We start from the raw sequence: 24,142 nt of genomic DNA on the forward strand, positions 1-24,142 counted from the left end.
GCCAACGGGCTATAAAGTTCTCCTAGTTTGCGTTTACAACACTAACTAAAGTCCCGGGCCAAAATGTGGACACATCCAAAATATTGGCATGGCCGATATAATTGGCTTTTAACAGGTGTATTTCTTTACTGGAGTCTCTGTCACTATAAGGTTGCCAGGCAACCAGTGCAGACTCCAACGAGTCACCGCCCCTGGCCAAGAAACAGATCCGTTACCCAACTCCCCGTTGTCATTTATTTATCAGGCATCCAGGAATCAACGTCGATATATTGTTTCTGCAAACCACGGAAAAGATATGGTTGAATATTTGCAAACGGTCTGAGAAAGTGACGTAGAACAATGGCATGGTATAACTCGTAGAACAATGACATAACAAAGTTACGTGGCATAATAAATGAGAAAGTCCATTTAGGTTTGGTGGGCTAAACAAAGACGTTCACCCAGGAGACCACTGTTCCTGTTTCTGTTAAATAAGCTAGTTACAGTTATGCTATATTGTTACGTTGTAGCCATAGTGTTTAAACACAAACCACATTTGTTCAAACCAAAAGTACTTTGTTTCCTAAACCTCACTTCAGAAAGTTATTTGCTTATCAAATAAAATGTATATGTACACATGAGTATATAGTGTGTAACTATCTTTTTTTTAATGGATATTAATATTCCTTTCTAAATTCTAGCATGGTTCAGGCTCTAGTGAAAATAGATTATAAAATTAGCCGTTGGCGTAAACCACCTGATGAACTGAAGAGGCGAGATCGGCCTCATCGGACAACTTATTCAGGCAGTTTAATACTTTCAGACATCACACACTTCTCTAAAACGGTCAAGTTGGGTCAATAACAACCAATTGGTGCTCGATGGGCACAAGAGCAGAGAAGAGGAAAATATTGTTACAGTACAACTTCCTTCACATTTATAAATTCATAATTTTATTATTTGTTTTTCTAGACATTAAACTCTCTACCTGCACTTAAAATAATTTGTGTGGAAAACTATGGCTGAAAGTAAACTACTTTACCCAACAGCCTAAACAAACACAAGAAACAGTGGGTCTAAAAGTAATTTATAAAATGTAATTAAAGTAGCACTTCTTCGATTGTTTTCAGTTAAAGGACCTGCCGGCCACAGGTGGCTTCACTTCCATCTGATTAGCACAGCCTATGCTGGCCATCAGTGATATCAAGTGAAACAAAAGCTTGTTAGGACATATATATATATATATATATATATATATATATATATATATATATATATATATATACACATCATTCTTTTAACTTCTGAAGACATTGAAAAGAGCTAAACTTAATAATTCTCTCTCACAGGAAATTGAAAAACTGAGTGCTTGTAACCAGACAATAATATAGCCATTGAGCATGGCTATCTATGGCAGGCTAAATACTGCAGCATAAGCATACGTCAGGATACAATACATAAACAAACAAGTCAAAAGTTGGTAAGACTTGACCCAACGTGTGTTTTCTTGGTAAACATCAGCAGAATCGGCAGCATCCACAGCTGTACATGCATACATAGTGGTGCACCAATGTAGGCGAAATTGTGAGTTTGATTTAATATAGTTTTTGGATAGATTAAAAAACTAAAAAACACAAAAAAAAACATTCTGATATGACATTTTCCATTAAATGAACAATATAATAAAGGATGGGGGGTGTATGGGGGGGGATCCAGATATTCGACACACATGCATTCAGTGTACCCTTACTTCATTACCTTAAAAAGAAACCTAAAATATATCTTGAGGTATGACCTGCTCAAATAGTCTTCGATTCCAAAATGATTGTGCAATATTGAACAAAACCATTTCTCATGAATTCACTAACCAATATCGTTGACTGAAAACATCCTTGGCTCAGTATAACTAACTATGGAGGCATCAATGTCATTCATTTTCTCCAACATGGAGTTTCTTGAGAAGACATGTTTGCAAAGTCTTTTCTCCAGCTCCGCTTCATGCACTTCCACATGTCACGCTGTCTCTCCCTCTGTTGCTGTGTGGACATCCCGGGCTTCTTGCAGTTTCCCCAATATGGGAAAGTTTCTCTTTCATCACAGACTGTTGCTAGGTAAAACCTCATTCCTTCCCTTCTTATGACTCACATGCCTGGATTATTATTTTTGTGTTATCGTTCATCGCCCCGAGCAGCAGTTCATCTCCTTCACTCCTTGTAGGTCTTTGGGCATCTTGTCCCGGGCCTGCATCAGGTTCAGGATCCAGACACCAGGGTGTTCAGTTGAAACCTAATCCTGTGCCTTTGGGTCTCTGCGTGGCACGGATGGGCTCGGTGATGCCCCGGCCCTCTGGACCCAGGCCCATCCCCGGGCTCCAGCCCATGCTCTGTAACATCCGACTCCCCATGTTTGAGTCGGGGATCGGAGACGCACTCTCCCCGACCACTCCTGAAACGAGAGGTCACAGGTCAGAAAAAAATATAAATATTTGCCTCCCTCTACCAGTCAAGTTGCAGTTCACAAAAGCAATCACCTCATTATTTTTACCCCATTAGACATTATGCATATACAAGTTTTGTGAAGTCAGCGTGACCTTTGGCCACCAAATTCCAATCCGTTCATCCTTGAGTCCGCGTGGACGTTTGTGTCAAATTTGAATAGAAATCCCTTCAGGCATTCCTGAGATATCGTGTTCATGAAGATGGGACGGATGTGAGGTCGCCGTGACCTTGAGCTTTGATCACTAAAATCTAATCAGTTCATCCTTGAGTCCAAGTGAATGTCCGTGCCCGAGCTTGTGAAATGTCCTCGAGGCGTTCCCGAAATAGCACGTACAGAAGAATGGGATGGATGTGAGGTCACCGTGACCTTGACCTTTAACCGCCAAATTCTAATCAGTTCATCCTCGACTCCAAGCGGATGTTTGTTCCAAATTTTTAAAAAAAGGACAATCCAAAAACATGTACGCATCTAAAATATAGTTCCAGGCGCGCAATTTGGTCCTTTTACGTCATTATAAATGGCCTTTGACTGCGTTAGAAACATCCCCTTTGGCTCTAGGAACTTGTGATGGGCAGGTTTCTAATGTGAATAGTTTAAATCAATATGAAAAATAACAGGTGAGTTGGTTGTTTTATTACATTTTTTCAATTCTGTCAACTTTTCCAGTCCTGAAGCAGAAACATCCGGTGAGAGAAACTAAGTTCTCACTTGTCTCAAAACGGTCTTTCCAGCATCGTTCTTTCTGGAAGTTCATGGCCCAGCGATGGATGCGAAGCCGCACGCTCATTTACACGCATGACCGTTGAGGCCCCCCCCAGTGGATTCAAGCCAAATTCTCAAGATGTGACTTTGACCTAACAGTAAAAGGCTTTGCAGCGTTGTCCTTCCTCCTACAAAAGCGTCAACTGGCCCAGAGGTAAAGAGAGTGGTTTGGGGGAGGGGGGTGATTCACAAGTGTTACTGGCTAAGAGCTAATCCAGAGCCTCGGCTCTAAAAGCATGACTAGCCGGCTGACTCTTGTCCAAATTAAGCTCAAGCTAAGGTTGAATAATGAGAGGCGGAGAGAGGGAGCAATATGAAAGATGAAGGACTCAGCTCTCTCGATTCATTCTTTTTTCTTCTTTTTTTTTAAATGCGTAGCGAAAGCCTAATTGTTTGCACCAGTGTGTGTGTGCGAGACAGAAGGCAATGATGAAAGCAGGCTGGTGAACACACTGAGGCTCGACCAAGGAGGGGGAGGGAAAGAGGCGAGAAAGCGAGAGCCAAAAATACAATAAAAGGGGCAGTAGGTAAAAAGGACCAGATGGTGTGTTGGGTGTAGCGGTGTTTGCATCCAATACCTGAGGGGGCGGCGGAGCCGAGGGGGGCTGCTTTTCGCCTCCGCTTGACATCCCCGGTACACAGAGAGCCGAGGTGCCCGCTGGTTTGTCTGCAAAACCAGACAAGCGTGATAAAAATATGGGAGCGTTAGTTTGAGCTCAAACAACACTGTGGAAAGTAGCTTTATTTTTTATTTTGAAAAAAAAAAGAAAATAAAACAGCAGTAAACGAGGAGAAACCAGTAGGGAGTTGGGTCGATGAGACCGCGGCAGAAACAAAAACAGGTACTAAATTGAATTAGTCCGAGTTTTGGTCATAAATCACTGGCGTTTAAAAGTTAAACTGTCGTTCTCACCGGCTCGCTGTTTTCACTGAGCAGCTTCTTCGATGCCCTCGGTCTGACCGTGGGTCCCAATGCAACTGAAGTGGAAAAAAAAAAAAGAGGAAAAACTTGAGTTAGTGCTTAAGCACTTTGCAATAATTATTTGGAATAAAACAACACGTCTGTCTTAAAACACCAGCCACATAAGGCCCTTGTATTAGATCAACATTTTTACTTTGCATTTGAGAGGGAATACATTGGTAAAGAAACATGGCTCACCTGTCCGTGCTCTCTCCTCGAGCCCGAGCTAAACCAAGGCCTGTTGGAGATATAATAGTATATAATAAGGCCCTCAAATTCCCACCATGGCAGCGTTCCAGAGACAGAAACCAAACTGCTATTAAATCACCATGTCTTGCTGTGGGTGAACTGTCGTCCATCACAGAAACTTTTACCTTTTTAGACTTTAACTTGGAGACCGTACTTGCATTTTAACTGCAGGAACTTAGTTGCCGTTAAATACTTTAAATTAACTAGGTACAAATGGGGAACCGGTAATATGAAATTAATATCGGTGTTCCAGTTTACTTTTATATTGTCTCAATACTAATTTAAGTCTTTCTTTTTTTTATTGCATGCTCGGCCGTCTACAAACTATGCAAACAAAATTAGTTTTACATAACAATTCAATCTGAATTGATTCTAGAGGTAAGGTGTGGCTCACAGTTTGCTACTTTTCTTAACTCTCAAACACTTCATTTGTACATCACCTTTCATGAAATCAAATGCAACTGAAAAGTGCTACAATCATAAGAGCAGATTAAAAAGAAACTAGAATTACCGCCACGCAGTTGTATGCCTCTGACAACCAGTCATGTTGCAGTTACATCCATGTCTGTCCAAAACATCATCAATTCATCATTAGCCATCCTATTAGACATCTGTACGAAAGTGTCATAATTAGCATATGAATTATTGAGGTAACAGTGACCTTTGACCACCAAATTATAAATCAGTACAATTGTTGAGTCCAGGTGGAAGGGGGGGGGGCAAATTGGGGAAGAAAGTCGATCTAGATGTTCGTGAAATATCACGTTAAAGAGCACGAGACAGATGTGAGGTCACAGTGACCTTGACCAATCTAAATCAAGACAAGTTTTAAATGTGAATAGATTAATAAATCAAGAAAACAACAAGTAAGTTGGTTGTTTCGCTTATTTGTGATTATGTCTACTATCTGGTACTAACTCTATATACAAGTCTGTAAAACGTGTTGCACTGAAGGATCTCCTCCTGTGACACCACCACTCCGTATGGGCGCACCACTTGAAAACATAGTGCCTCCGCCCGCGGCTCTTACAAGGCAAGCGGCATTAAAGTATGAACAAGAAAAGACACTGACAAAATATATAAAAAAAAAGAAATTTGAATTAATGTGAATTTTGAAAGAAATGGGGACTCACTCATGAGAGTCCTGGGTTTGTCTGCCCAGTCTGTCGTTGAAGCCTTGGCTGGAGCTGCCTGCCTGAGATACCTGAGGGTTTCCATGGAGACGACTCAGCCGGGCCTGGAACCCTGACAAACAGAGTACTGGGTCGTCACCTATTTACCTGAGGACATGATTATTAAATGAGGCCTGGTAAACAGTGAGTTGGCCACTAAGGATGAACCGTATTCTGAAAGGTACTGGGATTTATGTTAAATAATTATCAGGTATGTATTATTTGCATTTCTAAATCAGGTTTTTTCTATTTAGTACTGCTTGCTGAAGTCACAGGTATAATATACAACACTTTATAGCCTACTGCTAAACATTGATTAGTGTTTGGCCCCGTCTGGTCATGAGTGAGACTGCAACAACTAGTACATTGTAAAATGTATGCAAATGTGCCTCATTTAACCATATACACTCCTCCAGAGTTCTAATTTTTTTAAAGAAAAGTTTAATAAAATCAGTGCTGTTTTAAACCATATCGTCTGTATCTTTCCAGCCTACCTCGATGTGCTCCATGGCTCATGAGGGGGAAGGATCCAGTGAGGATGCTGTTGAAGACGGGGTCCGCTAGGTCCAGCTCCTCTGAGCCCGTCTCCCTCTCCCACCAAGGAATCACTCCTGCGATCCCACTCGCACCTCCGGATCCCGAAGCGGAGCCTGGCTCACCCTCATAGAACCAGTCGCTCTGCTCGTCATCAGCTGGAGGAGAGATGAAAACGGCACCGTTGTTTCACTTCACAGGAGTTATTTGGAAAGCTGTCCTGTGCTGATAAAGGAGGCTCTACTGAGGCTACACCTTTAGAAAAAAATTTAAAAAACCTGATATGGCATTAAAAAAAAGGTTGGAAATTCTGAAAGCTTGCTAGTACTAGTGTTCAGTCTCATCTAAAAAAGTTAAGTAATCTGCAGGGTGCATATAGGCATTTAAAACAGCTGACATATATTGAAAATGTAGCCACATAAAAGTGTATTGCAAGACCGAGCCAAAGACTTTTCTGGTGGCATAATAATCATGAGGCCAAGACAGGAGACGTACACAAATATTGTATCTTTAGAAGTTATTGTTTTGGTTGCATGCGTCATCAAATGTAGGAAATATTGGTGAAATACACACACACAAACATCATGTATACCTACTGTCTATGTACACTTTCTTTTGAGTTTAAACAATAATATTAACATATGAGTATTTACCTTGCCTTCCCTCGTCATTGGTGTAGAGGCCTCCGTCACTGCTGTTACTGACACTGCTGGTCTCACTGAAAAAGAAAGCGGAAGATGGAAATGCAAACCCTTTTTCCAATTAACAGAAGCAAAGATTTCTGAAATGGTATGTTGTCTAAACACAACAAATGTTGCATAGAATAGGTCAAATTTTGATGCAAGACAGAAAGTATCTGATCACTAAGTGAACAAGATGTTAAACTGACCAAAAATGATATGCCACATGTTGGTATTTTACGGTTATTGATATTCAATTCAACACACATTTATTTACGTGTGTTTATATTTAACTAAACAGTTTGGATATGCGATACCCAGCAGTTCTTCCTCACCTGTTGTGTCACATGCACTCATATATATAAAAGTATACAGAAGCAGCGAAAGGAGTTGCAACTTCTGGAAACATGGAGTATGAAAAATACTAAAGTCAAAACACTAACCACCTGTCACTCATGTCCTCATCTGAACCCTTCTGCTCCTCCAACTCCATCTTGTCCTTTGACCCGTCCGTTGGAGAAGAAATGGGGTCCTCACTCTCCACCACCACCCCTTCATCTGCAGCCTCCATTCCCAGCCTGTAGGGAGCCAGTTTCCTCTTCTTCACCCTGTTCTTCCCTCCCCCTGGCCCCATCAGTCCACCCCCACAGACTTCCATTGCACCCCTAACATCACTAGGGCCCAGTCTATGCTGCCTGGCACCAGCACGGGCTTTGGGAACAGGTGGTGGCCCTAGCATGGTACAGGAGGGGGGTTCTGATTCAGCAGGTGGGTCCACAGCCATGCGCTTGACCTTACGTCTCCGTCTAAGGCTGCGTGTTCCCTCTGCGGACCCCAGGACACCCAAGTCCTCCGGCCAAATCGGCCGCTTGCCTCGTCCAGTGTCAGCTGTTAGAACGGTGCGCCGTTTGGGGCCAAGTTGCTCATCTGAGTCGCTGTTGTCACGGGCATGGCTGTTGGCAGCAGAGACACCCCCTGTGCTGGCACGGTAGTCCTGCAACAAACATCATAGTAAATATCATACCGTGATTCTGGTGCTATATTTAGAAACGTGAAGACGTTTAAGATCAAAAGCTATATTAGATTAGATTTTTGGGCAAACGACTGTCTGTGTCCTAAACTGTTGTCCACAATCTACCTTGTGTTCCTCCACGCTGGACTCTGAGCCCTCACTGAGATGGCCTGTCTCCCAAGGCGGGTGCGGGTTGTCCGAGCGTCGTTTTCTGCCCCTCCGCTTCCGAGACTGCCTCTTCAGCAGACAGCCCACGGCCAGCGCGTGGTCTCCCCCATCACCAAACCCACCACGAGCGGCTTGCTCGGAGCTCTCCTCCAGCGCGGACACCAGGTCGTGGACCAGCTCGTCCATCGTCCGGCAGAAGTGCCTGAAGTGGAGGAAAAAGAGAGGATTCTGTTTTACACATTGAGGATTGCAACTTGGGATTGTTGTATTCATATGGGCATTGCAGGCCGTTAGAAAGTACGTGTCTGTGTGTGTGTGTGTGTGTGTATATGTATGTATAGGAATGATTTGCAGATAGTAATTGGAAAGCTACAGTTACAATTTTCCTAAACCCGTGTGCCGTGACGTTAATTAGCTTAACGTCGGCAGTTGAGAATGGTTAGTTGCCATTAAGAGACGAGCAACTGCAATTTTCAAGTTAGCCAGAGAGCTAACTATTCTCCTTTTACACATTATATGTTAAGTTGGACGGAAAAATCCTTATTACTTACGTTTATAAATCTTCAGAGGACTGATTTAGGAATTAAAGAGATTTAATGTCGTCTGCATCCTTTAACACCAACATTGACGTTACTCTTCTTGAGGCTCGTCAATAGCTTCACAAGCTAGCTAACGTCTTCTCGCTAGCTAGCTTAAGTTAACTAACTAACTATCACAAAAGAAAACCACTACTCGACCAACAACCAAGATACGTAGCTTTAACGACTGTCATCGGGGAAATAAACAAAAGGAGAAACCCCGATGTTTTAGCTTTGCTAGCTAGCTAGCTGTTAGCATAGCTAGCTTTAGCTCGCCAACTAACACGAGAGTGGACGTGAACAATATGTGAACGTTACGTCTCAGTGAGTTCAAAGACCACCTACCAGCCGGTTCCCGCTTTGCCGATGGTTTTTAGATTAGCTGCACGGAACATTAAAGCCCCCGAATGCCAAATACCTTTAACCAGAAACTACGGACAAACGTGTGGCGTCACACAACACGGCCACCATCCTGACACAAGAGAGGGCGATTAGCTAGCAGGATCAATAAGCGACAGGAGGACAGTGAACGCAGCCGGAGGTATTATGCTGCTTTCAGGTGCTGCGGGAAATTTGACCCTAGCATTGTGACACGAGAGCATGAGCACAGCTGCATAGATACATAATAAATAACTATAATACCTAGCTTACGTACATTTCATATAGTCTAGTCTGAAGTTACAGGAAAGCTATAACATGGATCTTGAGGTTCTTTTTGTTATTATTTTGATTAATTAATGAACAAAATTCAACCTGACCTTAAAGAAAAGTAATATAATTGTAACCGAACGAAATGTAGTTAAATTAGAGACACATTAAGTCTAACAACCAAAGTATATCTTTATAAATCGGATTTTAAATGTAGCAAGGGAATGCAACACACAATCTGCACATGTTTACATTTTGCCCACTAGAGGGCGATGTCGATTTTTCTATTGAAGTGCCCAGCTGGCCTATCAAATATATACCAAAGGTCAACAGTTAAAACGCATCGCTGGCATCAGGGGCATATTAATTACAGTGGTCACTGAACGATTTCCTGGTCACCGGGGAGACTTGGACTTCATCCCATGCGACAGGTGTCCTGATCTTTTCTGAACGTCAGCAAAAGGCGTCACACACGCTGTGTTAACTAATGAGAATTGTTACACCTGGAAAAAACTGTCCGGCATGCATTGGAAGGGGGTGGCTCCATGCCAGCCTTGGCAAGTTGTCATCTAACTGTGTGATCAAGTGTATATACAAAGTCCTCTTAGACCAACATTCTGATCAATAATCCTAACAGGTGTCCCCCCTCCTCCTCAAATGCCTTAGAAGTCAGAGGGTCTGGTGGACGATGACTACTCCAGGACAGTCTCAGGTTTCCGACCAGGGGGCCCAGGTACATTTAGTAAGACGCGGCTCACTTGCAGTCAGACACTTGACATGCTCACAGAGAGAAGACGCAAGTTCTAGACGGGACTGAACCTGTGGAGTTTTTTTTAATACATACACATCTGCTTAGAGGGAGCAAAGATTAGAAACCTGCGGCTGGGATCAAATACACGATGGAATCATGACATCAGCAGAGGATGATGAAGAGTTTGATGAAGCTGTTGACCGTTATGACACCACATGGAGCTGGGTAAAGTAGTGTGTAAAATCATCTGCATGTGTGGAACCAAAGCAAGAATTTTGGGGTGAAAGAGTGTACATCGTGATGCACACAATCAATGGATTGAGAAGGTGAAGGAATACACTTAGAAATGCATAAATGGAAAGAAATGCACAGAGAGAAAATCTATGCATATATATATATATATATATATATATATATATATATATATATATATATATATATATATATAAATAAAAGAATGATGGTGTGCAGTATGTGCATGGAGGATTACTAAATATATCGGATTCATACTGTAAGTGACAGATAGTTTGTATTTATATTTTTTAAAAACTGTGCATTCAAAACTAAATATAAAAGTATAGCGGGTCCTGGAGCTGGTTCTTAGGACAGCAGAGACAGAGACAGTTTTTGGATTTCTTTTTTTTTGGGATTTCTTATATTTCTTTTTGTAAAATACCCCAATTTTTAAATCTTACATGAATAAAAAAAGAGTTAATCTCATGTGCTTCTCTCACAGTCTTCAGCTAGAAGTCAACAACGTTTTGCCCCAAGAGGTTGTTCTGCACTCATAATATCTGTCATTAAGGACAAACCCCCCTTTTAATCAATGTTTCAGAAGTTTACAGTTCCAGATGAGCCAATCAGAGGCCTCGCTATATCAAACAAGTGTGTCAAAAGATTGGGCAATGAACTTGTGTACTTACTTGTTGTTGATTTCTGTCACACATTTCTGTCTTTATTATGTTGTTCCTTTTGTACGCACGCTATCGTTTGCACTCCTCAGTTGCTCTCCCTGAGGTTTACCTCATCGGATGCGAGGGTCAAAGGACAGAGGATGTCTTATGCTGTGCAGATTGTACAGCTAGACATTGGGCTACACAAATAAAAAACAAGATTTTAAAGTTCTTGGCTGGTGTGTGCCAATAAGCTGATGTTTTCTCTCTCCTACAGTTTAAAAACAACCCCCTTAAAAGTCACTTTTAAAAAAATGTTGGCAGATGAAGAGCCAACAAATGGCTGCTCTGCTACAGTGGGATTGATGGATTTATAGGAAGCAGTCAGCTCATAGTGACATATCCGTAAATCCAAAATTGGGATTGGAGTGTGAGACCACAGCAGCCGATACACTCCTCCGAGCAGAGAGGGTGAAGGATTTGGTGCAATGCTTAAATAATGTCAACCTAGTGGTTAGGGTCCATCTTCATTTAAAAAAAAAAAAAAAGTTAAGATATTTGAGGGGAATCAAAGCTCTGTTGATGAATGTTTCTGAGTGGTTTAGATACAGCGCCATGTGTCAGCTTGCTTTGCCGTAGCTTGACACCAGTCACAGCACTACATGAAATGGCCATCGTCTGCTGTTTGTGGTCCAGAGTGAATCCGCTGAGCTCAGCTCCTCCCGGCAGAGCAACTCGTTCTGAGAAACATTTCCCCGGGCAGCTGCGAGGCTCGTATGTCCTCGTAGAATCTCACCGGCTCTGACTGCTGTCTGTATGTGCAGCAGAGTCAGAATGGGCTATAACAGTATGTCTCACGCCTGTAGTTATTACAGGGTTATTACTATGTTTACTTTGGAATCAGGACGGAGACATGAAGTCCAAGGAGTTTGTGTGTTGTTTTAGGGTTACACATTTAGGAGTTGCAATAATGTGCTAAAGATGCTCATGGTGCATTCAGGGGGTGACCAAAGGGTCAGTTAGTTACAGTACAAGTGGCTTTGTGCTGTGATGAATGAAACTGAACGGTATACCGGCACAGAGGAGCAGCTGCTTCCTTACAAATATGAGAAACATGGTCACAGGAAAATGCCTCAGTTTAAATATGGTTTATTGACAAAAGAAAGTGTGAACTATACATGATAGTTCATTTTACATAACTTATGATGCAGTAAAAGAAGCCACCGACCTATCCAGTCATTAAACTGCTTAATGTCAGATGGGTTGCAGGTTGGTGCACAGTCTGGCGAGACAACGTTCTCAGGCAACAAACTGGTCCTGAAACTAAAGAACATGCAGGAAATGCAGAACATGCAGAACGTGCGAGGTTGTAAACCACAAAACACACACGCGCAACCAGCCAGAGCAATGCAGGACGGAACCGCAGTTATGACATTGTACAGTGTGACATTGTGACACCCACAGCTCGCCACTCAAGGCAGCTCCATGATTTCATAACAGTGACAACTGGCATGGCGGCAGGAACCTTTCAAAACGTTCACAAGGCACGAAGGGTTCAGCGGACTGGGGTGGAACCCCCCCTCACAGGGACGTGCGTTCTTCCTTCTATGGTCGAGCCAGAAAAATAGTATGGTACATCAATTAGTTGCTGTGCACTGTGATCACACACACACACACACACACACACACACACATGCACACGCACGCACACATATATCTGGCTCTTGTTACAGAAGAGTGACATGTGAGGCTGTTGTAGAATATAGCCTATTAAATATTTGAGCTTTATTTTGCTGTCAGAAGTTTGTACACGCACACACACACACACACACACACACACAGAGAGATAAAGTATGTGTACCATAGAGTTTATTCTAATCTGTTCGATAGGGTGAGTCTAGCTCTTCATTATAAACATGTAAAGTGTTTATAGTGTCTCTAACTGACTCTCTGTCAGTCTGGTTCTGTGTGTGTGTGTGACACCAACAGTCAACCACATCCTGCCGACACACACAGCTTACTTCAAAGGGTCTCAGTCTAGACCCGCTCCATCGCATGTGCTGTCACACGGGCCTGTGATTGGCCGGAGAGATCACCTCACTGCTCGAGGCTTCAAACGCTGACGTAGCCCGCCGCTCCTTCCTGTCGTGAACCGGAGCTGACTACTGCTGCTCCTTGCGGGGTCCTCTCTATGCCGGACCCACTCTGTAACCGGAGACGTCACCGCGTGGCGAGGTTGCGCTACAATGTAACGCGTCCGTGTCCCGTTCTCACATGAACAAAAAAAAAAACAACAACAACAAAACAAACAAACGTAAAAAGCACACGTGCGTTAGTCGGTGCGTAATGCGTCGTGTCTCCCGGTCACGTAAACTGCCCCCCCCCCCCTTTGTTTTTTTTCCCACGCGACGAGCCCAACATGTGTTGCCACACGCGCGCGAGGGCGAGGAGACTCGCGTGTTGCCACTGTGGCAGCTGAAAAACGATGCGTTTGGCAACTCAACAGCTCGGCGCTGATTGGTCCGCGGGCGGGTTCCGATGGAGATGATGTCATCCCGCCGACCGGGCTCGCTGAGACAGACGGAGCGAGTGAACCAGAGGCGGTCAGAGGGGGAACTTAGTATCGCAATGACTTAAATAGTCCGTTTTTTGTGTGTTGTTTTTGTTGTCGCTTTAACTAGTCAAGGTTTACTCTAACACGCACGCATCGCCTCAGTCCGCAAAAAGGCTCTTCTCTCATGGGTTGTTGAGCTGTCATTCACCGCTGTGGAAACGTCTCCGTGTGTGTGTTTTAACGGCTGCCAGCACAGAAGGTATGATGCGGGTTTTTATTAGTGTGTTTGACTGCACCTGCATGTCTGATAATTCAGATTCTGTCACGATCAATACTGCTTTATATCGGCCCACTCATCAGTTATCATGCGTTACTAACACGGGACGTTATTATGAGTCAGCTATACACGTATTGGGATTTGTTTTTAAAATGTCTTTAAATGGGTGCAGCTGATAGGTGTGAGGCACGTGTATAAGTGTTCTTAATTAAACTCATAATTCATCACGTACACCTTCCACTTGCTTTCTTCAAGAGTTTAGGTGGAGCAAAGTTATCCTGTGAGGCTTATGGGTTACGTGTGTGTGTGTGTGTGTGTGTGTGTGTGTGTGTGTGTGTGTGTGGTAACGTGGGACTAATGACATTTGGTGAACATGAAAGTGTGTCTTCACTTGAAGCAGCACATTGTCCGCAGAGTGGCTCAGCCAGATTCTAGTCTGCAAAAGGGAAGATTCATAACTGCAGCTTGCAAACCAATTCAACTCGTGATCATACTACAGTTCAACACAAGTCATTGGCTTTAATGGAAAAAAAATGAGGATTTCGCAAAAGGCTCAGATAAGTCTTCATCCGCTCGGTTTTGAAACCAAGAAGTGCTGTCAAGTGCTTTGAGATGCTTTTCCTCTTTCTGTTTCATCTGTAACGCAAGAACATCTATTTTTGGACGAAGCTCATGCACATGAAGCAGTGTTCACAGAAAAAGTCCCCATGCTTTAAAAATCAGCAGGGATTTGCCAGCGGCGCTGTAACTCAACGCCTCAGTGAAAGGTGAAATTAATAATTAAAGATGGTTTTAAGGTCGTCTGCAAAGGAGTATTTGAAGACTCTGATATAGTTATGGCACCTCGGATTCACCGGCTGCTCTAAAATTAGGGCCCCCATGTTCTCTTGCGAGGAGCCCTCGTCCTCCACGGTCACATGCTCAAAGGTGGAGCTGCGTTGGCATTGTTCCAGATCTTCCCTGTTGCTGCAATCCCTTTGGGGGCCCACTGCCAACTGAGTCAAGGTCAGACCCCCCCCCCCCCCCCTTGTCTGTTATCAGACAGCTGCAAACCCCAAGGAGTCTTGACCGCCACACATGGGATTCATCACGTGTGACCATTGGTGTGATCTTCCTCTCTTTGTTACTGTGTGGCGATCATCCATCCAGGGACAGTAATGTACAGTGTGTGACTGACTGTGCAAGCTCTGTAGCCTGTCTGCAAAGACAAACAATCGACATACTCCGACGAATGCGTCACAGTATTCTTTACCTTCGGAAATACTATTTGCATTGTCGACGTGCTCAGCTGTAGTTCTGTGCTCAGCCAATGAATACAGAGGAAGGCTGTGACATCACCTCCGCTAGTCTGAGTGCAGAGCGATCTGACTTGTTTTCTGTCCTTTGACCTCCGTTGGTGGCTGAATGGAAAACAGTCGGGTAGGATTTCCAGACTTATCGGACTGGGGAAGGTCAAAGTGGCATCATGTTCTTTTCTGCAGCATGTAATCCAACGACTACTGAACAGGAACACGTCTCCATGTCCTCTTTCCATAGCGAGACCGGTCTTAGCGCAGCTTAAAAATCTTCAAATCAGTGTATTGGAATAACTTCACCCCCTGAGGGAGAGTCGTGCGCCATCACTGGTTTGACTGACAGACTGCACTTTGTGATCACCACTATGAAGTAGCACATTTAGACATTTTCATATGGATGTAGTTGATAGCTTTAACACTAAATAATCTCTTTCCCCCCCCCCCCCTCCTACAGACCCGTCAGACCATGAACTACGTGGGCCAGTTGGCAGGGCAGGTGTTCGTCCAGGTCAAAGAGCTGTACCGAGGCCTCAATCCCGCCACCCTTTCTGGCTGCATTGACGTCATCGTGGTGAGACAGCCCGATGGATCTCTGCAGTGTTCGCCTTTCCACGTTCGCTTCGGCAAGATGGGAGTCCTCCGGTCCCGAGAGAAAGTGGTAAGGGCACATCGAGAGCCGCGTTTAGCCTTCCAGAGGCTCAAAGTCTCGTTTTTTTCATCCGTTCCCGCTTTTTAACCCCTCCCCGCCTATTTTGCCCCTTTTCCTGCTGCTCAAGGTGGACATGGAGATCAACGGAGAGCCCGTGGATCTACATATGAAGCTCGGGGACAACGGAGAAGCATTCTTTGTGCAAGAAACGGAAAATGATCAGGTCTGCGTGAATGTAATTGTGTCTGAGCAATGAGTGCCCCCCCCCCTTCCTGACACCCCCATGTTTACAACCAACTATCGTTCTGCTCCCATGCCGTCTTACTGTACAGTAGTTTGAACAAGGTCGTGCTGTGCGTACAGAGTTGGCCCTGAGGCCATGCAGGAATCTTTTCCTTTCCTTTTTGGCTGGAAAGCATTCCTCTGTTCATCGGAGAGTGAATGAGTGCTGAAAGCAGCATTTACTATCTCGGGCTTTCTGAACTGTACTTAAAGCTGCAGGATCAAGTTGAAAAGATCTAGTAAAACAATTAAAATACCCCTCTCTTTCTAAAAAGAAATCCTTTTACTTGAAATATTGTTATGTTTATGAAGCCCTATGGAAAGAAAGCAGATTTTTTTTAATTTTTTTTTCTTTGAGTTCTTGGAAAGCATTTTGGGTTTTCCAAGAATTTGGAGCTGCACGGCTCATGTGCACGTGACGATGTGTGCAGCCTGAAAGACGCAAACAAGGGTGGGGGTGGGGGGGTCCCCGGCACCAATGAGGGAAGTGGGTAATTTATTTCCACCCCAGAGTGGTGTCAGATTCCCAGGCCTGGAAGAGAGAGAAGGTCTTGGCACAGGGAAGAAAAACATGGAGGACAGTATTGTCAGACCACAAATCATACGGCTGTATGTCACTTTTCTCCTCCTTCATCCTCTCTCTCTCTCTCTCTATCTATTTCTTTGTGTCAGCACACACACATAAACATTTAGATTCCCCTGCGCTGGCAACAAGAGTCTCCTGGAAAGTATTTTCGTTTCCGAGAAGGAAAACAAAACTGAGGAACAGAGCCTGTTTTGGATTGGCTGTTTGGTTACACTGGAAAAAGGCTTTCCTCACAGCAGAAGTGGCTGCAAACAGTTTTGCGGCGATTGCGCGTCTGTGCAAAAACACTGGCGGCATGTTCCAAATGTTTTTTTCTGCTTACAGAAATTGGTAGTGTGGATGGCAGAGAAGATATTTTGGATGTAGTACAAATCCCGCTCTCTGTCCTTCCACCGTTTTTTGTTTGCTCTGCACGTGCTCCAAATAAATGTCTCTTTGTGTTGCTCAATAATTAATTTGAACGCAAATGTTTCAGGACTTATAAATTCAAATCGAAAAAAAAATGCTTTTAATGGCAAGACTCTTGTGGATGTTGAGTGTTTTAAATCTCATCTCAAAAGCTGTTTGATTCATCGATGCCCCTGATGTGATCTTGTTTCTCACAGGAAGTGGTGCCCTCCTACCTGGCCACCTCTCCGATCCTGTCGGATGGGCCCCTTCTGATGGGGAAGAGCTCCGGGCCGCCCATACAGACCCTGGGCTCTGCGGGCTGCATGGGAGAGACTGGCGGTGGGACGGCGATGATGAAGAAGAGGAGGAAGAGGAGAAGGAAGGCGCGGGCGGACAGCGTGAGGAGGGAGGAGAGCGGGGACTACTCGGAGGACGAAGACATGTTCACCATAGACATCAGCTCGGACGAAATGGCGGAGAGCAACAGGTGAGCATGAATGTGGAGAGGGTCAAGGGTCAAGGAGGCGAAAGGAGGAGAAAGAGGAATAAGGAAAGAAAGAGGACGTACATGTGGGGTGCAAGCAAAGAGGAAGAGAAACACACTAGACAGAAAATGGTTGTATATGTCGTGTAAACATATTATCATTAAGCTTTGTTATCAAAGGGAACAGTCTACCTCTGATGCCGAGCATAAGTTCAACTGGGGAGTCAAAAAGAAACGCACAGTCCAGACTCACACTTGTGTTGTGAGTGCGTGCAGAGAGCAACACTTTCAGGCATGGTCTCTGTGGGTGTGAAGTTTAATTAGGCCACGAATAAAATCATAAACACCGTTATGTTGCAGATTCATGCCGTACATACATCTGGTGTACATATATACTGTTTTTGTGTGTGCTTCAGGACTCGGGACGTCCTAAGAGACGAGACAACAGTCGGCTCTTTCAAACAGACCGGCATCTACACCCGTTCAGATGGCGACTGGAGCCCAATTCAGAGGTGCTTCATGCTCTCGTATGACTCATAAGGCCTCCATGTTATTATTCAGAAGGGACAGCTCCGTGACTCTGGTTTATCATCTGTTCCTCTCTCAGCCCGGGAAACTCTCGCCCCACCTCTCCCAAGAGCGACTCGGAACTACTGACCAAGCCGTCAGACGCACGCAATCAGAATCCAGCCATGCTGTGGGCGTGGGGCGAGCTGCCACAGGCTGCCAAGGTAACCCAAAGAGTCCACTGTGCATACACACACACACACAGAGAACAGCTCGAAATACACTTGCAGTAGTATTTTTGGTACGTTAATGTTAGTCTGGCTCGCAGTGTTTTCATATTTCGTCCTCCTCCCCTGCTTTTCTAGCCGTCCTTCCTCCCAGTGAAACCCGACCCCCCACCAGTTTGCCCAGTGTCCATCCCTGTGTCTGAAAGCACACACTTCCGCGTGATAACGCACGAGTCGTCCTCGGAGCAGTGTGGACCCTGCTCTGAAATATCAGCGCTCGGGCTGCTGATGCCGGAGGAGACCTCGGGTGAGGGCACAGTGGGGATGGAGTCAGAGTCCATGAGGACAGCTGGAGGTGTAGCAGCCCGTATGACGTCTGACACGGAGGAGGCAGTGTCGCCTCCGCCAGGCAAGACAGACTCTCCATCCAAGAGACAAGGTAAGGTCAAAGGTCAACGGCACAATACAACATCATTTGCAGGTTTTTAGCTGTCAATTGTACGTCTTTCTTTTTCTGTATTAGTTCATCATGTTAAACTCACCAATTTTGACCAAATACTTTGAGATGTTCAAAATAAGCAAGATTTTTTTTTTCACCACATATATAATATAATTTCATGCATTGTTAGGGTGAGCTCGAGCAAAAAAAATAAAAACAAGATGGCCTGAAGAAAACCAAGCTTTATTGTGTTTTGTGGTGAAATAGTATCTTTTAAAGACATGTATTTTGCAATAAAATTCACTTTACTGCGGAACATAAACTTTGAAAAATAAAAATATTTAGAAACAGCCTTTTTTACGGTGTTGAGATGATTATTAACTCACTTATTGGCAGTAAAATAATTATTTTCTCGTGGATGAACTAGGGAGAAAAGCAAACACAAACAAGCCGTCTCTCTGTTGCAGACAAGAGAAGCCGCCATCTCGGCGCTGATGGAATTTACCTGGATGACATCACAGAGCTCCAGCCTGAGGTGGCGGCCCTTTATTTCCCCAAGAGGTATGACACACGTCGTGCGCTCAGTTCAAGTTGGAACGCGTCGCCGTAGCCGAGCTTAACGCCTCTCCTCCGTAGTGACGGCGGTGCGGCGGTGAGGAGCATCTCGGACCCGGGCCTCCACAGCACCAGTCTGTCCCCACAGTCGGTCAGCTCTGGAGGAGACAGCGGAGTGGACAGCTACTGCGACCACATGGCCGACACGCCGTCCATCGGCATCTCTTTGTGCGGGGGGCTCAATGACATCCGGGAGATCACTAAAGGTAAGACGCGGACGCGGCACGGCCTCGTGCTCCTGCTGTCAGCTGCAGAGACGAGACACTGAACCAAAGTAACGTAAACATGTGCGTCTCCTTACAGAGAAGTTCCACGAGAAGCTCATCTCTTACCAGCAGTTTTCGGAAAACCCCTCCATCATCGACGACCCCAACTTAGTCGTGAAGATTGGCTCCAAGTAAGACATTTCACAGTTTACTATCGCCTGCATGCTTTATAGATTCGACTGTCACACATTTCTGCAAAGACGTTTAGCTGACGATGTGTTTTTTTAAAATGCGGTTATGAAATTGATAAAAATACATTTTGTGTCTCCCTCAGATACTATAATTGGAGCTCTGCGGCTCCCCTTATGCTGGCCATGCAAGCCTTTCAGAAACCGCTGCCAAAGGTACGAAACTGATACACAGCACAGATATTAGACTCTAGGTTGGTTGGTTGCGTTACATAAATACCACTCCCCCTGTTGACTGCAGCTGGTACTGCATCCGGTATGACTATCCCTGTACACCTTATACTTCTACCGATCCAACATGCATTTGGTCGCATAACACCTACTGTGCAACATATGAACTCGCAACCTAAATGTTCTGTTATCGCGACAAACATCCACTGAACCTGTTCTCCTTAAACGTTGTCTCCCCCCCCCTCACATCGGTGCATCCATCCATTAGTCCTTCTGCCTCAGTTACATTCACTCAGCCTTAGAGTTTCTCCTCCGTTGTCTTACTGGTGTGCTGGACTACAGCTCTGTACGTCACAGACCACATTATGTTACCCCTTCTTCACGTTTCCTTCCCTTTCTCTACCTTCCTCATTCCTTTGTCCTCTATCAAACCTCCACTCACCGCCCACCCATACACGCTTTAGATTTAAGTTTCTTTATTTTGGTATAAGTGTGTTTTTTTATGGTGTTGTGTTGTGGTGTTTTTTGTTTTTGTTTTGCGGCTGTGTGTGCTCCGCCTCAGGCTGCAGTGGAGAACATCATGAAGGAGAAGATGCCCAAGAAAGGAGGAAGGTGGTGGTTCTCCTGGCGAGGCAGAAACAGCGGCAGCAAATCGGTGATTGCTTCTCACCTCGCCGATAACTCGCTTCTTTTGAGATTCCGATACGAAATGAACGGGCAAAAAAAAAAAAAAAAAAATCGAACCCACGCTGTTTCTCCTCTCCGCAGGATTCAGTCTCGGAGCGTGGGACCTGTGGTTACGCTGAGCAGGCCGGGGAGATGTCAAGCAGGTGAGGAACCCTCAAAACACATTCACGGCTAGAACAGCCTTGTCTGCCGTGGTGCATCCTTTACATCCTTCAACACACGTGTCGTCCTGTCTGGCGGCAGACACAAAGAGGAGTCGTCCTCCAGCGACGAAGACCACAGGGCCGCCATGCAGAGCTCTCCCACCATCCAGTCAGAGCCCGGGCTCACACTAGGAGTGTCTTATAAGAAAACACTCCGACTCACATCAGAGCAGCTGGTGAGGACTTATTTTGAATGGTTCGACTTATTGTAGTCTTTTTTTTACCACTGTATATTATATATCTTTCTCCCCCCTCCCTCCCTCCCTCTCTCTCTCTCTCTCTCTCTCTCTCTCTCTCTCACACAGCTGTCCCTCAAGCTGCAGGATGGCCCTAACGATGCTGTGTTTAGTGTGACCACTCAGTACCAGGGAACCTGTCGCTGCCAGGGCACCATCTACCTCTGGAACTGGGATGACAAGATCATTATCTCTGACATAGATGGAACCATCACCAGGTGTGTGTCATACAGTTGAAAAATGACCCAAATGGCAGTGTAATCTATAGGTTGTGTCCAGGACACACATTAGCCTGCGCTCACGTGTCTAAATGTGAATTATGTGTGTTTGCCTTCAGGTCGGACACATTGGGTCATATCCTGCCCACTCTGGGGAAAGACTGGACCCACCAGGGCATTGCACACCTCTATCACAAAGTCAGCCAGTAAGCACCAACTAGTTTCAATCAAAGCAAAACACCAGAAAGGCACACATTGCTTTGAAAATTCTGTTCATATTTGACACCAGATAGACCAAAAAAACAACCTCTGAAAATAACACATGTGTTGTTATTGCCACGGAGCGATCATTATCAAACGCACATGCTCGTTCTCGCTTTGTCAGAAATGGCTACAAGTTCCTGTACTGTTCGGCGCGAGCCATCGGCATGGCCGACATGACCAGAGGTTACCTCCACTGGGTCAACGAGAGAGGCACCATGCTTCCTATGGGCCCCGTCCTCCTCAGCCCGAGCAGCCTCTTCTCAGCCCTGCACAGGTCTCTCATACACACACACACACACACACACACACACACACACACACATGTTTCTAAATTAACACTCAAGATACAGGAGACACCGCTTTATCATTTTTGGCTACATCTCTGTGGTGTGTGTGTGTGTGTGTGTGTGTGTGTGCGTGTGTGTGTGTGTGTGTGTGTGTGTGTGTGTGTGTGTGTGTGTGTGTGTGTGTGTGACAGGGAGGTGATCGAGAAGAAACCAGAGAAATTCAAGGTGGAGTGTCTCAACGATATCAAGAACCTCTTCTACCCCAACACACAGCCGTTCTATGCAGCGTTTGGGAACCGACCAACGGTACGCACGCGTTACATAAAGTACACCACGTCCTTTAAAGGTTATTACTGGTGTGTAAAATCCATCTGGATTGTTTGGGGATTGAAAATGAAAGCCATTTGTGCTGTACATTCTTTCATAAATATGAATGTTACTTTTGCAAAGTTGAATGCTCTTTTATATATTTTTTTAGGATGTATATTCCTATAAAGAAGTAGGAGTGCCACTCAACCGGATTTTTACAGTAAACCCGAAAGGCGAGCTGGTGCAGGAGCACGCCAAGACCAACATCTCATCGTAAGTCCCGCATCCAGTTCACGCGCTGCATTCCAGGAGGTTCTCATTTAACACGTCCGATTGTGGCCTTCTCCTCAGTTACGTCCGCCTGGGTGAGGTGGTGGACCACGTGTTTCCTCTGAAGATGAGAGCCTCATCCTCGGACTTCCCTTGCTCAGACACCTACAGCCACTTCACCTACTGGAGGCAGCAGCTCCCCCGGGTGGACCATCAGGGTACTACACCTCCACAGACTCCCCACCCCAGCAGCTGACTGCTAGCAGGCAGGCAGGTGGAGCACTGGCAGGTGTGATGGTCACATGTGTGTGATAAGAATTTGTATTTTGTTGTTGTTGTTGTAGAAGAAGATGGAGCCCTTTGAGGGTACAGCAGAGAGCAACTTAAGTCGCTTAATCTGCTGTGAATATTTCAAACGCACAAGATGGATGTAAGAGCACTTTTATTAAAAGATGGCCTTTTGACCATCTGTATGTATATGCTAAATAATAATAATTTATTTAGGCAGCTTAGCACATGTATTATGTTTTGAGTGAGTGTTGACATTATTTCGGTAGCTCGACTTTTAAAGCTATTTATGCAGACAGTGGCATACTGTGTTTCTCAGACGGTATATCTATGTTCAGAAGAGCATCTTCCTCGATGGAGAATTTATTTCCTTACTCTGAACTTTTTCAGTCGAGACTGTTACAGATCCTCAATCAGCATGGAGTTGCATATATATATATATATACACATTTTACTTGAGAGCAACATACGTGTAAATTATTATTATTGTTCTCTCAGTATTCATTACATAGTATGTTAAATAATATGTATTACACAGCACAATTAATACGTTGACGTCTAAGCAGCGTGACATTTTTCTGACAAAGTGTACATTGTAAAGATGGTTTTGAATGAATATTTATTGTTGAGACAAAGAACAGAAAGCACAACATTTTTGATGGTCAAAATAACCGTTGGTTTCCATTGGAATTGCTGAAACATTTTTATTTTTCTATTGAAATCACAGAGTGTGTATATGGCCTTCTTGAAATTAATGTATCCAGTTACTGTTAGTGGCTCAGCTCAAAAATCTATGCTTGTTTCCATGCATGCCATGAGCTATATTTTGTTAATTCATCTGGTTACATACTGACTGATATGACATGTAGCTGATATTATACGTCACCCATTGGCTCTTTTACTGCTGCCGTTCCCTTGTAACATCCCCCTTATCAGACAGCTTAGAGAGGACGCGACAGCATTAAAAGTCTTTAATTTTTATAACACCACAGTTAACCTGAGGTCATATTTACAGTCATATGCAGGAAATGCTGTCATGGCGACCTCCCAAATGCATCAGTGTTTTTACTGTAAACCACCCGAACAATAGCATCACGTTGAGTAAGCGTATAGTTTATGAAAGAGCATATAATGCTTTATGATTCTTTCCATGAAAGAGCTCAAATTGCCTGAAAGCGTATTAACTTTGCCTTAACTGTGAACAATATAGTCAATAATGTGTTCATTTATTCCCTCCACTCCTTCCCCCGACCAGTTCACTGTTATATTTATGAAAGCAAATTCAATAAAAAAATGCCTTGATATCAGTGAGTGTGGGTCATTCATTCAGCATGGACACTGTCCATTCGACTGAAGAAGAAATATTCATTTAAAAGCAGTATTAAAGTGTTTTCCTATTATACATGATGTGTTTGGATAAATGCTACATTAATGTACATTTTATTATTATAGATGTTTAATGTGTATATACTGTTGGGTAGTTTAATGTACAGCAATACATCATATTATATAATTGTTGTGGTTCCATGAGAAAAAAAAAGTAACTAGATAGATAGATAGATAA

The 24,142-nt window shown here is 44.3% G+C and overlaps 2 protein-coding genes across 4 annotated transcripts; one reads left to right on the forward strand and one right to left on the reverse strand.

Moving 5' to 3' along the window:
- Nucleotides 1–1,557: 1,557 nt before the first annotated feature.
- On the reverse strand, nucleotides 1,558–9,134 carry gpatch2 (G patch domain containing 2). 3 transcript variants are annotated; one of them, XM_034527648.1, is made up of 11 exons: nucleotides 8,940–9,134; nucleotides 7,975–8,218; nucleotides 7,283–7,830; nucleotides 6,810–6,874; nucleotides 6,117–6,314; nucleotides 5,584–5,695; nucleotides 4,962–5,015; nucleotides 4,400–4,439; nucleotides 4,154–4,218; nucleotides 3,819–3,907; nucleotides 1,558–2,424 (listed from the first exon to the last, which is right to left on the reverse strand). In XM_034527648.1, exons 1-11 carry the CDS (start codon nucleotides 8,987–8,989, stop codon nucleotides 2,255–2,257), a joined length of 1,635 nt encoding a protein of 544 aa, XP_034383539.1. In that variant the 5' UTR covers nucleotides 8,990–9,134; the 3' UTR covers nucleotides 1,558–2,254. The 3 variants fall into 3 exon arrangements, with proteins under 3 accessions (XP_034383539.1, XP_034383538.1, XP_034383540.1); XM_034527647.1 differs by having other exon boundaries at nucleotides 7,280–7,830; XM_034527649.1 differs by lacking the exon at nucleotides 4,962–5,015 and having other exon boundaries at nucleotides 7,280–7,830.
- Nucleotides 9,135–13,326: 4,192 nt separating this feature from the next.
- LOC117727217 (phosphatidate phosphatase LPIN1-like) lies at nucleotides 13,327–23,882 on the forward strand. The gene is made up of 20 exons (XM_034527367.1): nucleotides 13,327–13,699; nucleotides 15,467–15,670; nucleotides 15,789–15,884; nucleotides 17,135–17,406; nucleotides 17,820–17,915; nucleotides 18,011–18,134; nucleotides 18,276–18,576; nucleotides 19,044–19,137; nucleotides 19,213–19,397; nucleotides 19,495–19,588; nucleotides 19,732–19,801; nucleotides 20,379–20,471; nucleotides 20,585–20,646; nucleotides 20,747–20,882; nucleotides 21,012–21,160; nucleotides 21,280–21,366; nucleotides 21,546–21,698; nucleotides 21,903–22,017; nucleotides 22,190–22,293; nucleotides 22,372–23,882. Exons 2-20 carry the CDS (start codon nucleotides 15,479–15,481, stop codon nucleotides 22,544–22,546), a joined length of 2,598 nt encoding a protein of 865 aa, XP_034383258.1. The 5' UTR covers nucleotides 13,327–13,699; nucleotides 15,467–15,478; the 3' UTR covers nucleotides 22,547–23,882.
- The last annotated feature ends 260 nt before the right edge of the window (nucleotides 23,883–24,142 follow it).

Source organism: Cyclopterus lumpus, chromosome 24 (genome assembly GCF_009769545.1).
Source record: "Cyclopterus lumpus isolate fCycLum1 chromosome 24, fCycLum1.pri, whole genome shotgun sequence".
NCBI lineage: Eukaryota > Metazoa > Chordata > Actinopteri > Perciformes > Cyclopteridae > Cyclopterus > Cyclopterus lumpus.

Bases quoted from the DNA above. Each gene is read 5' to 3' on its own strand.
- gpatch2 (XM_034527647.1), bottom strand. From the start codon at position 8,989: ATGTTCCGTGCAGCTAATCTAAAAACCATCGGCAAAGCGGGAACCGGC. The intron at 5,016-5,583 runs GTGAGTCCCCAT...TGTTTTGGACAG, and splicing joins CAAACCCAGGACTCTCATGA to ACATGGATGTAACTGCAACA. The intron at 3,908-4,153 runs GTGAGAACGACA...CTGGTTTTGCAG, and splicing joins TCAGTGAAAACAGCGAGCCG to ACAAACCAGCGGGCACCTCG.
- LOC117727217 (XM_034527367.1), top strand. From the start codon at position 15,479: ATGAACTACGTGGGCCAGTTGGCAGGGCAGGTGTTCGTCCAGGTCAAA. The intron at 17,407-17,819 runs GTGAGCATGAAT...TGTGTGCTTCAG, and splicing joins GAAATGGCGGAGAGCAACAG to GACTCGGGACGTCCTAAGAG. The intron at 22,018-22,189 runs GTACGCACGCGT...ATATTTTTTTAG, and splicing joins CGTTTGGGAACCGACCAACG to GATGTATATTCCTATAAAGA.